The sequence below is a fragment of the Hippopotamus amphibius genome, chromosome 4 (assembly GCF_030028045.1).
Source record: "Hippopotamus amphibius kiboko isolate mHipAmp2 chromosome 4, mHipAmp2.hap2, whole genome shotgun sequence".
In the NCBI taxonomy this organism is placed as follows: Eukaryota; Metazoa; Chordata; class Mammalia; order Artiodactyla; family Hippopotamidae; genus Hippopotamus; species Hippopotamus amphibius.
In genome coordinates this window covers 45,287,186-45,301,993 of record NC_080189.1, presented here as the reverse complement: position 1 = coordinate 45,301,993, position 14,808 = coordinate 45,287,186, and the positions used below count along the sequence as shown (strand labels likewise).

The window sequence follows — 14,808 nt, the reverse complement described above, 5'->3', positions numbered from 1 at the left end:
TCTGCCTTTTCTCCTCCCTGGCCCCACTGCTGACTGTCTTCTCTGACGCAGTCATCCTTGGGCTATGTGTGATGTGGTGACAGTGGAACAGACTGGTTCTTTCAGGACGAGCTTTTTGCCACATCTGCTCCAGCCAGGGGTGGGTAATGGGTGTAGATCACTGTGGTTCAGAGTTCGGTAGCGGACGTGGCATATGAAGTTTTACTATTTTATTCTGGAATCATCTGTCTTTGGGAAATTTCTTCCTGTTTGCTCCGAACTCATAGTAATCAGACTCAACTGACAATTTATAGAGCGGCTGGATCTTTCCACTGAATGGAATGCTTGGGCCTCCTGCCAAAGGCACTTGGGAAACCCAGGTACTCACCAGGAGGTAGTTTGGTGAGCGTGGTTTACAGTAGGGCAAGTTCATCCAGGCTCTGGTGGAGACTGCAGAGTTAAATTGCTCTCAGTATATATGCTACTTTTCTGGCAGTCCGAATATTCAGGTCCCACAAATAGACGTATTCTCCTTTTTAGAGAAATTCTTGGTTTCTTTTTCCCCCCCTTTTCATCTTTCATTTGAAACTTCATGTTAGAATAATAGAAGACTCTGTTTATGTTACAGTAATAGAAGACTCTAAATAGAATTTCTGAATAAAACTGTTTCTTTACAAGAGATAACAGAGAAATTCTTAGTTTCTGATAAGGGCTCCCTTGATGCTTTCTTCATTAACTTGAATTGGTCACCAGGCGTACAGTCGGATTTACATTTCTACATTTCTGGGCAGTTGCTTCAGGTAACCCGCATCCCATTCATAACCTGACCAAACCAGAGGGCTGGAGGGCACGTTTCTGGGAGCGTTTCTGCAGGCGGTAGCTCCCACCTTGTGTGTGGGCTCTTGTTCATCATTTCAGGGGAGCGTGTTTCCTGGCTTGTACTCAGATTTTAGGATTCACCCAGTTCCGGGGTCTGGAGGCCTCAGCGCTCTTGTTGCCTCATGGTACCGGCTACACTGCTGCTGTGGCGTCCCTAGTGAGCAAGCTCTTTTCCTCTTTGCCAGCTACTCGAGGAACCGCACCTTTGACACGTACATTGGGCAGGGCTATGTGATTGCTGGGATGGATGAAGGTTTACTCGGTGTTTGCATCGGAGAGAAGCGGAGGATCGTGGTCCCCCCTCACCTGGGGTACGGCGAGGAAGGAAGAGGTGAGTGCTGGCTGCCTTCCAAGGTTGAACTGAGCAGCACTAACTGCTGCTTCCACGTTGCTTGGAACCAGGGCCTCTTGAGAGCCCAAGAGAAGAAGCTAAAGTCCAGCTTCAGAATTGAATGCTCAAATAACTCTAGTTTCTAGAGGTGCTCTGTCGTTTCTCCTTGTTCCCCCTGCCCCTTTTCGTTTTCCTTTTGGAAAATTTAAAACCTACACCAAAGTTGAAAGAACTGTACGGTGAACTCCACTTAGATTCACCAACTGTTAACATCTTGCTATATTTACTTCATATATATGTAGCTACTTTGTTGAGACACTTGAAAGTAAATTGCAATCCCCCTTTTTTGTTTTTTGTTTTTATTGAAATATATTTGACATATAACATTGTGTACATCTCATTTTGATACATTTGTATATTGTAATGTGATTGCCATTCTAGTGATAATTAGTACCTCTATCATGGTACCTAATTATCATTTCTTTTTGATGGCTGGGATAATTGACAATTAGCAAGTTTGATGATTATAATACAATATTGTTGTCTATATTTACTATACTGTACATTAGATCTTGGTTTTTGTTTTTAATAACTTTATTGAGGTATTATTTATATACCATAAAATCCACCCATTCATTTTAAGTATACAATTCAATGACTTTCAGTAAATGTAGTGAGGTGTGCAACTATCACCTTAATCCAGTTTTAGAATATTTGTCACCCAAACAGCAAAAACTTCTTTTTAAAAATTACACAAATAATATATGTTGACTTTAGAAAAAGAAAGTAGAGATCAACAACAACAAAAATCTCCCATAATCTTACCACCCAGGAATAAGCATTGTTAATGTGGTAGGTGGAATATCAGACTCAAAGATGTCCATGTCCAAATCCCCAGAACCTGTGAACATGTTACGTTACATGGTAAAACAGCCTTTGCAGATGTGATTAAGTGATGGTCTTGAGATGAGATTATCCTGGGTCATCCAGGTGGCCTTGATGTGCTTACAAAGATCTTTGTAAGAGGGAAGCAAGAGGCCAGAGAGAGGAGAAAATGCTACTCGCTGCTGACTTAGAGGATGGAAGAGGGGCCACAAGTCAGGGGAGGGTGGCCTTGAGAAGCTGGAAAAGACAAGGAAACAGATTCTTCTGAAACCTCCAAAAAGAAAAAAAACCCCACATCCCTGCCAATACATTGAATTTAGACTTTGACTCAAGGGTTACGAGAATAAATTTATGTTTTAAGCCACCAAGCTTGTGGTAATTTGTTATAGTAGCCACAGGAAACTAATATAACCATGGTATGAATATCCTTCTACACTTTTGAGTGTATATGAATCTATGTAGATAAAAGGAAATAAGTACATATCCATCTACACTAATACTGACAAAAATGGGATCATCTATACATATTACTTTGTAATTTTTCTCTTTACCTAATTTGTTGTGAACAATGTTTTATGCCAACAGGTTGCATAGAATTTTAATGGTTGCATAGTATTCAAAACCATATTTCCTTTTTTTTTTCTCAGATACCATTTTTTGCTAACTTACTTGAGAATAGTTGATGCAGTATTTATTTTCCTTTTGTGTTCTTTTTGCTGATAGGATTCTGGCTGGCCTGGCTGGCTGTACACATTCATTTTGTTCACCTGCTTCTGACTTCTACTGCTACAGTGGATTTCAGAATTTTCCCAGTAGGGTTTGTTTGGAGAATCTAAGAAACATCAGGTTGGTTGGAACCTAGGGGTGCATGAAGGAACGTTTTTTTTTTTCCTGACTTAAATTTCTGATTTATAAAGCCACAACAAATCACAACTTAAGATCTTAAGATCATTCCACCGGGCTTGCTTCATGTCCTGTTTGTCTAGTGTCTTGATGCTCTGTTGTTTTGTATTACGTAACGTTCTACTTCTAACCAAATACATACAGGAATAGACACATGCTTTCAGAGTATTCATGTTTCATTATGCCCTTAGGACTAATTCTTCCTTTCCCTAAAAAGAATATACTGATGGAAAACATTTGCTTAAATTATTTTTCTCCTCTTGGCTTTCTCTCAAGTATGAGACAGTACTGCAAAGAATTATATAAGGCTCTGGGAAACCTTTGAAGTCTCATACATTTTCTGGGCATGAGATTGCTTCACCCTGAATCATTTGTTGCCATGGGGTGGAGGGGCACCCTGGCAAGTAACACCCAGGTGCTCTTGCACAGCGTTTGTCTCTGTCCTATTGATTAGCGAGTGCCCTTGTCCTCCTGTGGGGTTTACACAGGCCCTAACGCTGATCACTGAGGGACCGACCTTAGAAGGGTGTCAGGACACAGAGGAAGTCTGTGGCTTTCTCACTGCGTACCACGGGGCCATGCACATGGTAAGCATTCAGTACATATTTGTGGAAGGAAGAAATGCTGGACTCTCCGACTTAGCATTTCTTTTTGTTGCAGCCATTTTCTCTCCCAGGGTTGGTGGAGGGGTGGGAGTAGGCCTTCTGTAAAGGCTCTGGCCATTTCTTTGTTCCATGGGGTCAGCACTGAACTTTGAGCACTTGGATATATTTGCAACCCTGAAGTGGAGAATGGATTCTGCTGCAGGGTTGTGGAAGCATCACTTCCTCAATGGTTTTCTGTTCCCCAACTTCCATATTACCTTTTAAGTACTCTTTCGAAAGTGAAGAAAGCTAATACGTTACCCACACTGTCAAGGACTTCTCATGTACGAGCTCGTTCAAACCTCAAAACAGTTCTCAGTTAAGATAACGAGGTCCAGAGAGGTTGAGTCATTTGCTAGAGGCCACAGTAGCTAACCAGTGATGCAGCTGAATTGGACCCAGGGCCCTCGCCGCCTGTGTCATAGGCAGAAGGGAAGAATGAGCTTCCTTCAGGCCGTGACTTGTTGATACCCATATATGGAGAACTGAGAACTCCAATCAGAAGTCCCAGGGTTCTCAGAGGAAACCCACACTTCTGGGAGCTGCTGTGTTTCCTTCCGGCCCAGGAGGCCGGCTGCTTTATGTTTTGTCATCTGTGATGAAATGAAGCTGATGACTGCTTTTCTGAAGGGTTTATTCAGAGAGGAGGCTGGCGTCAGGGCCATAATGAAATGTTGGATTATTCACCTGTTTGCTGGTGTTGGGGAGGAAGAAGATAGTTCCTTCTACCCTTCTAGGTTCTTCTGGCTGGTCTAAGAATTAAATTGATATGGGACAGATTAACAGGAGGAAAACAAAGTTTAATGACATTTATATATGGGAGATACCCAGGGAAACTGAGCAACTCACCAAAATGTCGAAAGCCCTCACCTTAAACACCACCTTTAACTAAAGACAGAAGAGGATGTTGGGGGTAGTGGTTTCGGACTTGAACGGTGAGGAAGGCAATTGATCTGGAGGTGGAAAAGCAACTGTTTGGTAAACAAATGTTTGCTGGGCCATGCAGACATTGGGACACCAGAGAAATCTGAACCAACAGACTTTGCTAGGTTCCTTCTTGTTTACACACCTAGTTCATACTGTAGTTATCTATGGTGATATTCCCCCCTCCCCACAACAGGTCCTCTGTCTACATTCTTTAGGCGGTTAAGGAGGAGGTAAAAAAGGTTTTTGTGTGTGTGTGTGTGTGTGTGTGTGTGTGTGTGTGTTTTGTTTCGTTTTTGAGTCTTTTGGGAGTTGATTGTTTTCAACTTGAAATAATCCACATGTCCAAGAGACATTTTTGGGGTGGCAAGTTTTGCTTCCCTATACCGGTCAGCCCTTATTTTTACACTGTAGATTCTTTGGAGAAGGCAGAGCAAGATAGAGGGAATGAGAGTGGGAGGAGTGCTGGCTGCCTGGGGCAGGTGGGATCTTATGGCTTGAGGTCTAGTCTTGGTTTTCTGCAAGCCCAGCAACCCCATTTATCGGTCCATCAAAGATTTATTGAGTGCCTTTATGACCAGGCACTGCCCTAGGTGTCGGGGATTCAGCAGAAAGAAAGACAAACTCCCAGCCCACACAAAGCTTACATTCTTATTGATGCCTCAGTTGATGTGCATTTGTGCTTTAATCAGACACCTGGTAGACCGACTCATGCTAATGTCCCAGGAGCTGATGTAGAAGCTGGATACGGAATACTTACTTGACAGGGTGTGATTGACCTCTCCACTGATCAGAATACTTGGGCCTGGGATCCTGGGGGCCTGAGAAGCTGGGTTAGTTATCAGGAAAGTACTAGAGGAAAGTACTAGATAAGCTGATAGCAGAGCACAGGGGTGTGGGTGGTCCTGGGATGTGTTCCTTTTTGCCCTGAGATAGTCCTGCACATGAATGTGCCTTTGAGGGTGTCAACTGAAAAAAAAAAGCACCAGTATAAGACTTGTGAGTTCAGTTTTATTTGGGGTTACTGAGGACTATAGCCTGGGAGATAGCCTCTCAAGAGAGCTCTGAAGAACTGCTCCGAAGAGGTAAGGGGGATGGTGAGTGTATATGTGAATTTGGAGAAGGGGTGTGCGCAATAAAGCACACATCTTGGTAGAAAGTAACTGCTGGTCACGGGAAATAGGTATCTCAGTTATTGATTTTAGTGCTTTTCTAAGTGTAGAAGGATGCAGGAGTCTAGGTTCATAAAGTTTTCTCCTGAAAACCTCTAACTACCTGGAGGCCTGTTCTGCCAGTTTTCCCAGAGCACAAAGCACCTTATTCCTGATCCTCGCCCGGAATTTTTTCCAAGGTGTGCTGTAGGTCCCTGAGTGCAGCAGCTGATGACTGAATTGTTGTAGATCTGGTGGCAAACAGCATTCCTTAGTGGATGCTGGGCTGCACCCTGCAGGCCTGCAAGCCTTGTAGTTGTCCAACCTCAAGACTGAAGAAAGAGCCCAGAGACAACAACAGAGACATCAACCGGTTATTGGATAAGGGATCTTACGAAGGTCCTGGAGCGACACCCCATCGTGGATGACAGATAGCAGGCGGGACATGGCAGGAATCTTTGCTACTTATGGGGAGAAGAGGCCACCATTTATAGGGGGAACTGACCTCAGGTTGGCTCATCAGTTACCAGGGAAACCAGCACCTGGGGCAGGGGGCAATCACGTAGGCAGTTGCTGATGAAGCACTATGATGAAGAGAATTGGATAGTCATGTGAATGAAGCAGGACCTGGTCAAGCAGGGGCTGTACTGAGAGCAAGAGAACAGCCATCTTGAATGGTCCGACCATATAGTGGACACGGGGAGGTTAAGTTTGCATTGACCCAGTGCCATCAGGGCCTTGTCCCTTTCTGGGCTCCATCCACATGTTTTCTCCAGAGAGGTTAATGGAGCTGCTCAAGGTGCAGCTTTCTTTCCCACCAATCCCCCACATGACAGCCACAGCCTGCACCCCGGCCCTCTTCACGGAGATGGGGGGGCGGGTCCCTAAACATCCTTGGCTGCTCACTTACAGACCATTTAGCACAGCATTCCTTAAGCTGGGCTGTCCCTTAGAAACCCTGGAAAACCAATGCCTGGTGCCACTGTCGTCCAGCCACTCTCAGATGGTGTTGCATATCACAGACAAGAATCGCCTGGAAAACTTAAAGCTCGCAGAACCAGGGGGGCTGCCCAGGAAAAGGCCTGGCCCTTTGTGTTTTTGCCAGGATCTCCAGCGCATCCTGATAGGGTCCACGGTGGAGATCCCTGCCCTAGATGAGCTACATCCTAATCTCAGAGGAGGGCCCAGGTGATTTTTTTTTCATATGATCACAATTTTTTCTTTTCTTCTATGAATGTGGTGAATTACATTAATTATTCTTTTTGTTGTGGTAAAATATACATATTTACCATTTTAACACTTTTAAGTTTACAGTTCAGTGCCATTGACTATATTCACAATGTTGTGTAACATCACTACTGTCTATACCCAGAACATCCCATCATCCCCAACACAAACTCCCCATCACCCTCTCCCCCTCCAGCCCTTGGTAACCACCATTCTACTTTCTGTCTCAGTGAATTTGCCTATTCCAGGTGCCTCATATCAGTGAAAACATACAATATTTGTCTTTCTGTGTCTGGTTTCTTTCACTGAACATAATGTTATAAAGCTTCACACTCAGTTGATTTTAATGAGCAACCAAGATTGAGAAACCACTCGTCTGGCTTCACAGCCACTCACGCCTGTGTGTACTGTTTTCCGCAAAGAGCTGCCCTTGGCCCAGGTTCCAAGCACCCTCCTATGGCAGTCTGCAATACCTGTTTCCTATGGGAAAGATCCTGCACCCTGTTAACCACTCACATCAGCGACTCCCCATCACTAGTGAATATCAGCACCTGTGTTCTGCTGTAAATGCACAAGCTTCTCTAATTACTAACTGGGTAACTTTGGGCAGGCATCAAAATCTGTGCCTCAGTTTTCTCATCTGTAAGTGCAGAATATAGGGTTATAATGAGAATTAAATAAACTAATACATGTAAAGCACTTAGAAGAGTGCCTGGTACCTAACAAGCACCTATCCATTAAGTGTGTGTTAGAGAGAAAGCAGCCAAGAAACAGAAAAGTATATGGTAGGGGTGGGGGTGGTGGGAGACGGAGGATGGGGGCTCGGGGCGGGGGGCTGTTGATGTTCATGTATCTCTACTGAATTCTGTCTATAGCTGTGTTGTTTTCTCGAACTAGTTATATCTGGGTTGGTTTTCTTGTCTGTAGAATGCTAATGAAAATATTACACATCCTTGATTCTAAGTAACACTGTTTCCAAATTTTTTACATTTAAACTTCTCTGAAATGATCAGGAGGAGGCGGGGGAGGTGGTTAACAACTGATGCCCCCTGGGACTTGCCTGGTGATGCAGTGGTTAAGAATCCGCCTGCCAATGCAGGGGACACAGGTTCAATCCCTGGCTCGGGAAGATCCCACATGCTGCAGGGCAACTAAGCCCGTGTGGCACAACTACTGAGCCTGTACTCTAGGGCCTGTGAGCCACAACTGCTGAGCCCATGTGCCACAGCTACTGAAGCCTGCACGCCTAGAGCCTGTGCTCTGCAACAAGAGAAGCCACCACACTGCAACAAAGAGTAGCCCCCACTCTCTGCAGCTAGAGAAAGCCCATACGCAGCAATGAAGACCCAATGCAGCCAATCAATCAATCAATCAATGTGTTAAAAAAAAGAAGCAAAAAACAAGAAACCAAACTGATGCTTCCCTGAGAAGCTGTCATTAAGTTCATGGAGGATCTGCTACTCCTGGATTTATGGTAATATTTACCCAACAAGTTTGCTGCAGGGATTTAATGAGAGAATGTATGTGAAAAATGCTTTGTAAACTGTAAAACAGTATTCAGATGTGAGATAATGTTTTCAAAAGTGGAAAAGCGTAATAATTTTGGGTAGAACAAACAGGATGTGTCGTAAAGCACTTTGTGAATTGTTAGGTGCAGTATTTTTTTTTTTGGGGGGGGTACACCAAGTTCAGGGTGCAGTATATTTTAAGGGGCCGATTTTGGCTTGGTGTTTTCCCCTGTGAAGTTTCTGCTGGTTTCGTTTCTCTTGAGCAGTGGTAGAGCACTCAAGTGATTTTCATTCTACAGCTGATTTTCTTATCTCACCTCTTACTCCTAGCAGGAGCGCGGCAAGCCTTAATTTGGTCGAGCTTTAGTTTTCTCACCTGTGATGAACTTAGCCATAAATATTTCAGGCTTAACCATTCCGTGGGACAGTAGTACAGCCTCTTGAATTTTAGTCCAAACTGTGCTCCTGACTGTGGACCCTGAACAAATCTGTGCCTCAGTTTCCCCATCTAGAAAATCAGGTTAGATTACTTCTAATGGCCCTTCCAGCTTCACTCTTCCAGCATTCCCTAGGGTGTCATAGCCGGGTCCCCGTGTTCCTCACTAGAGGTCTGTGCGGAATACCTGGTGATACTGGGGAGGCACGTGGGGAGGCTGCTGCTTGGAGGGTTCACTCTAATTGCCTGTCTGTCCTTTAGGGAACATTCCTGGCTCAGCCGTACTGGTGTTTGACGTCCATGTGATTGACTTCCACAACCCTTCAGACTCCATCAGCATCACCTCCCACTATAAGCCCCCCGACTGCTCAGTGCTGAGTAAGAAGGGGGATTACCTCAAGTATCACTACAACGCCTCGCTTCTGGATGGAACCCTGCTGGATTCCACGTAAGGGCAGCTGGGGATCAGGGAGGGGGGCGGGGTGTGAGCCTGGCAGATAGCAGTCGGTTCCCTTGATCCTCCTTTTTTCATCAGATACTAGTTGAGAGCTTTTATCTTCATGCATTTTGCACCGAGTATCTCAAGTGAACATCACTGTCTGGTGCATTGTTCCAAGAGTTCCCTGTGAATGATCTCATCCTCCACTCTTGAAACTGTCTTTCTGAAAATGCAGATTTCATAACTGCTGTCTTTAAAAATTAACCCACAGATAAAATCCAGAAGCCAGAGTCTGGCACATCAGGCTCTCTTGTCAGCTCCATTCTGCCTCACCAGTCTCATCTGCTGAAGCCCGTCTTCCCCCTCCCGGGGGTGCCATGTGCAGTTGTGCAGGATGTGCACTGCTTACACCCTTCTTTCTGGCCAACTTCTGCCCTGGCTTCAATGTCTTCCCTTTTCTCAAAATCTTTGCTTAATTCCCAGGAAGAATCAACTGCTTCCACTTGTGTAGTCTCATAATGTTTTATGTATTACCTGCCTTTTAGTTATTTTTGTTTCTATCACTGTTGCTGGTCCGAGTACCTTAGACACCCAACCTGTTTGTTCATATTATTCCTTCCACCTAGCCCAGCGCATAGCACAAAGGGAGTCTTTCATAAATGTTAATTGATTGAGATGAATCTGAAAATATATTACTAGGAATCAACAGTGTATACTAGTTAGTATCATGCAGGTAATAGGAGCTTTCCTTCTTATATATCTGAATCTTCAGAGATCTCTGTAAGTTAATACACTATTCTCTTCTTTGGGAAAGAAGCATTTTCAGCCTTTCGTTGTGTCTTCATATATGTATACCCATTTTTGTATTGAGCCTGACTTAGATTCCTAAGTTTAGTCTTGAGGAGAAAGAAGGGCTTCATAAAAATATGTGCTACTGCATTTATTCTAGATGGGGAGGGTCTTTTGTCCCTCTCACCCGTCCCTCTGCCTTCTAGCTTCAGGTGACAGAGTGTGGCTGGGGAGAGCCCGGTGTGGAGAGCCTGAGGGACATTCTCCTCAGAGCATTCTCTCTGGTGCTATGAGATCTGGTACCCTGACACATTTAACATATTTCATCAGATCTAAAATGTGCTGGTGGTTAGAAGCATAATTTTATGTATTTCAAGAAAGCAAGAACGCTGCAAAAAAATAATGACACGATGTCAGTTGTAAGATGTATCCCAAATCAAGAGATATTAAAATGTGAAAAAAATACGCCTTACAGAATCAGTGAAATATGCTGTAGCTTCTGGGGCCAGAATTACAGGGACCTGGCTTACAAAAAACCTTTTTGTACTGATGATTAGAAGCTTGTGGAGGACAGTGGGGAAGAAGCATGGCTTGTAGTTGTTTTGGGATCAAGTGAGCTTATGCATGGGAAAACAAGGTTAGAACAGCCTGTAAGGCTGATGGCTAGCTGTCATTGCTCTGGCCAACGTTCATACTCTTGTCTGGTGCTCCTACAACCTTGGAAAGGGGAAGTGGAGGGTGGGAAATGAACAAAGGCATTTCGTCTCTGGTGGGTTCAGGAAGTGCTTCTCACGTGCGGTGGGGAGAATCAGTCTTCCTGCTTCTGATGTGTGTTTGGCAGATGCACAGTATTCTTACAGAGCCTCCGGGAGCCACGTGATGCTCCTTCCTCTTCTCGGAGACTCCATTCTGAACCACTTGAGTCATCTGTGTCATGTGTAAATTGACACGGAAGAGCAGTGTCTGCACGTCCCTGCTGGTCTCTTCTGGGTGGATCCTTCAAAGTGATGGGATAATGGGCAGTGTGGCAGGAGACTGCTTACCTGGGTGTGGGAGAGGCGCTCCTTCTGGGAGAGGGGACCTGGTCCCACCCCAAGCCCACATGGGCTCTACACACAATGAGGCAGGTGCTGCTGTGGTTGCTTGTTCATCTGGGAGAATCCGTGATGGAGAGGATAGAGGGGAATGTGGGTGGAGAGCCAGAGAGGGCAGCCTGCAGGCAGGAAGCAGGAAGCAGGAAGCTTGTGATGAATGGTAAGCTGGGAATGCACAGAAGGAATGAATAGAATGTCTGAGAGAAGAACTGGCAAGATGAAAAATAAAAATAAAATGATGACTTGAGGGAAAAGAATTAGCGGGGTTTTCAGAGGTGACACATGAAAACAAATTGCTTGCTTGGAGGATTTTCTTAATGTGTGTAGAAACTGGCCTCAGAGAAGAATAAACATTTGTTATTTGATAACTAAATGAGTTCTCGCGTATCCTGTAAGACTTTGAAACCCAGTAATCCCACGGGAAGTTCCCCACAGTCCCTGGAGAGAGGCAGTGTGAGGGTGCCTCTGTGCTGCTGACAAAGGAAGGATTGTGTGTGGGGCAGGACAGAGGACGCGCCCTCCCGCAGGCCTGGGGCCAAGGGACACTGTGCCAGAATTGGCTTTGTTTCTGTGTTGTCCCAGGTAGGACGGATGCAAACGCTGCTTTGGTTTGCTGGCTCCGGAGGACCAGCCTGGCCCTGGGAACCAGCTTGAGGAGGGGAGGAGGTGGCGGCTCTGCGCCCAGAGGAGGCTGGGAAACTGGAGAAGGGGAGGTGACCACAGGGGCAGCCCCTTCCCTGTTGTCACCACCTGGTGATGGGCATCAAGGGGGCACCAGGATGTCCGGGAGGCTTTTCTTCCTTGGCATTGAAGAACATTCCCATTGTTTGCCTTTAGGAAGTGATTGGAATGCCATCAGTTTGGAAATAGATTTACTTTCCGTGGTGATTGAGGTAATTGAGCCAACTTTTATTTGTTTAGATTCCCTGGGGACCTGGGCATCAAGAATAATTAAAACCGTGGCCCAAGTTAACACTTATTTTTATGGAGTCGTAGACTGTTACAAGTGTGAAGGCACAAGCACTTCACACTCTCAAGGCCATCCATTTATTGAGCTCTTCATGTTTGCTCTCTGCCATGCCAAGCATATTATTTACTGATTCGAACGTCCTACGCAATAGCTGTCATTATCTCCATTTTATAGATGAGGAAACTGAGCGATTATATTTCCTAGAGTCAAATTAAGTGGCAGAACCAGGATTCAAACTCAGGTCTTGCTGAAGCCAAATCCTAGGGTCTTAACTACATTATGTATATTTTAAAATGCTCATGAAAATTTCTGACTAGCTAAAACATTGACTAAAATTTAGAGAAAAATTGCAAGAGCAATTCAAATAACTTTTTCCTCCCTGAACCATTGGTGAGAAGGCTGCCACTATGATGTCCCATCACCTCTGAAAACTTTAGTGTGCATTGCCAACAAACATGGACATTCTCCTACGTAATTCAATTAAAATTAGGAAGTTAATGTTGATACATTACTACCTTTTCATCCTCAGACCCCACATAAGTTTTGCCAAATGTTCCCATAAGGTCTTTAAAAAAAAAAATTATTTATTTATGGACTATGTTGGGTTTTAATTGCTGTGCACAGCCTTTGTCTAGTTGTGGTGAGTGGGGGCTGCTCTGCGGGGGCTACTCTTTGTTGCAGTGTGTGGCCTCCTCATTGGCAGTGGCTTCTCTTGCTGCGGAGCATGGGCTCTAGGCACGTGGGCTTCAGTAGTTGTGGCACATGGGATCAATAGTTGTGGCTCATGGGCTCTAGGCACGTGGGCTTCAGTAGTTGTGGCATGTGGGCTCAATAGTTGTGGCTCACGGGCTCTAGGGCACAGGCTCAGTAGTTGTGGCACACAGGCTTAGTTGCTCCAAGGCATGTGGGATCTTCCCGAATCAGGGATCAAACCTGTGTCCCCTGCATTGGCAGGCAGATTCTTAACCACTTCACCACCAGGGAGGTCCCTTTCCATAAGGTCTTTTATAGCAAAAGGACCCCTTCCAGTATGTCCAAAACTCTCAAACAGTCCCTTAGTCTTCCTTTGATCTTCCTCTTGATACTTTTGAGGATTACAGGCTGGTTGTTTCCCAGAATGTCCCTCAGTATGGACTTGTCTGATGTTTCCTTTTGATTCCATAGGGGTTCTGTATCTTTGGCAGAAAGATCACAGAAATGATATGTTCTTCTTAGGAGAATACTCATAAGTACCGGTGGGTTGATGGCCTAACCAGGGAGTCTTCTGTTTCATTTGCAGGTGGAATTTAGGCAAAACATATAATATTGTTTTGGGATTTGGACAAGTTGTTTTGGGAATGGATATGGGTCTCAGAGAGATGTGCGTTGGAGAGAAACGGACAGTGATCATTCCGCCCCACCTGGGCTACGGGGAGGCTGGCGTGGGTGAGTATGCAACAGTATTAAAAGGCCTTTGGGGCCATTCATCGTCTGTATTTTGTGCTTTTTGAGGTGCCTTACTTAGAACCACAATATGCGTATTTTATTGAAAAATCCAAAGAATGTGGGGTTTTTATTTAAGCATTTAGCATTTTTGTTTTAAGCTCCCTGTGCATTTGGTGCTAGTGCCATGTTAATGGGGTGTAGCAGGGGGCTCTGTGAAGTAACCCTGGGCTCTTCGCATCCATGTGTGGGAGATGTCCCTGAAAGGGCTTGCCAGGTGATTTCTCTTGGGTGAGCCAGGTGCTTCCTTGGGGAACTGCTTCCCGGGACACTGGAATGTGGAACCTGTAAGCTATCCAAGCAGATTTCCTTGTGGAAGAGATTGGTTTCGAGTTCTGGAAATACTGGTGTTATGTTGCCCTCATGGCTGTTACGGTTTACTTTATGATTTTGGCCAAAATGAACCCTCCTCATGGGGGGTGGTGGGAACCCCTTCTTTTTCAATTTTTATGCTCCTGCTGTCTGGAGATGGAGGAGATGGGAAGTGCTAACTTATAGAATTGCTAGGCACTTTGGATTGATTTTTTTTTTCAAAATTTGAAATAATTGTAACAGATAATCTCTGCTACTCCCCCGAATCTGAGAAGAAACAGTTTAAAAATATGCTGTGTATCCTGTAAGACCATGGTCCTGTGGTATTATAGTTATAGATAATAATTTAAAATTATGCAAATTCTACTTAGTTATAGTTACATACTTATAAGTTCTTTTGGGCCCATACTGTGTATACTGTTCTAGAATTTGTGTTGACAAATTGTATCCTAGATCATGATTTTAAGGCATACGGTATTCTTCTTAAAGTTCTGAGGTTAGATTTATTCAAAAGTTCTACCATTGTAGTCTCTGCTAGTGGCTTTTAAATGTTTTTCACCAAGACACACAGTAAGAATTACATTTTATCTCCCAATCTGTGTTACACCTAAGCATACAATTTATACCTAATATACATGCATATTTTATTTTGTACGTAAAATTAAACCTGTTTCATAAAACAATACCTATCCTTTCTAAGGGCAATGTACTCGGATTTTATTCTATCCCTTAATTTAAAAAAATGTTGGTCACCGCTCTCTAAACTGATTTCAAGACTCACGACCCACAGTTTGGAAAAACCACTTGGTGACTGATGCTGAACTTCCTTGCTTTCACAAGAGATGCCTCCATCCA

At 44.4% G+C, this 14,808-nt stretch overlaps 2 protein-coding genes across 4 annotated transcripts in view; one reads left to right on the top strand and one right to left on the bottom strand.

Moving 5' to 3' along the window:
* The window catches only part of RP9 (RP9 pre-mRNA splicing factor), a 150,542-nt gene that overhangs the window by 46,917 nt on the left and 88,817 nt on the right, over nt 1-14,808 (bottom strand). The window lies entirely within an intron of this gene.
* FKBP9 (FKBP prolyl isomerase 9) overlaps nt 1-14,808 on the top strand; it is a 38,893-nt gene that overhangs the window by 19,206 nt on the left and 4,879 nt on the right. For both annotated transcript variants that reach the window (XM_057732096.1, XM_057732097.1), the window contains exons 6-8: nt 1,044-1,189; nt 9,129-9,315; nt 13,439-13,584. In XM_057732096.1, coding sequence (XP_057588079.1) covers nt 1,044-1,189; nt 9,129-9,315; nt 13,439-13,584 — 479 coding nt within the window. The remainder of the gene's footprint in view (nt 1-1,043; nt 1,190-9,128; nt 9,316-13,438; nt 13,585-14,808) is intronic.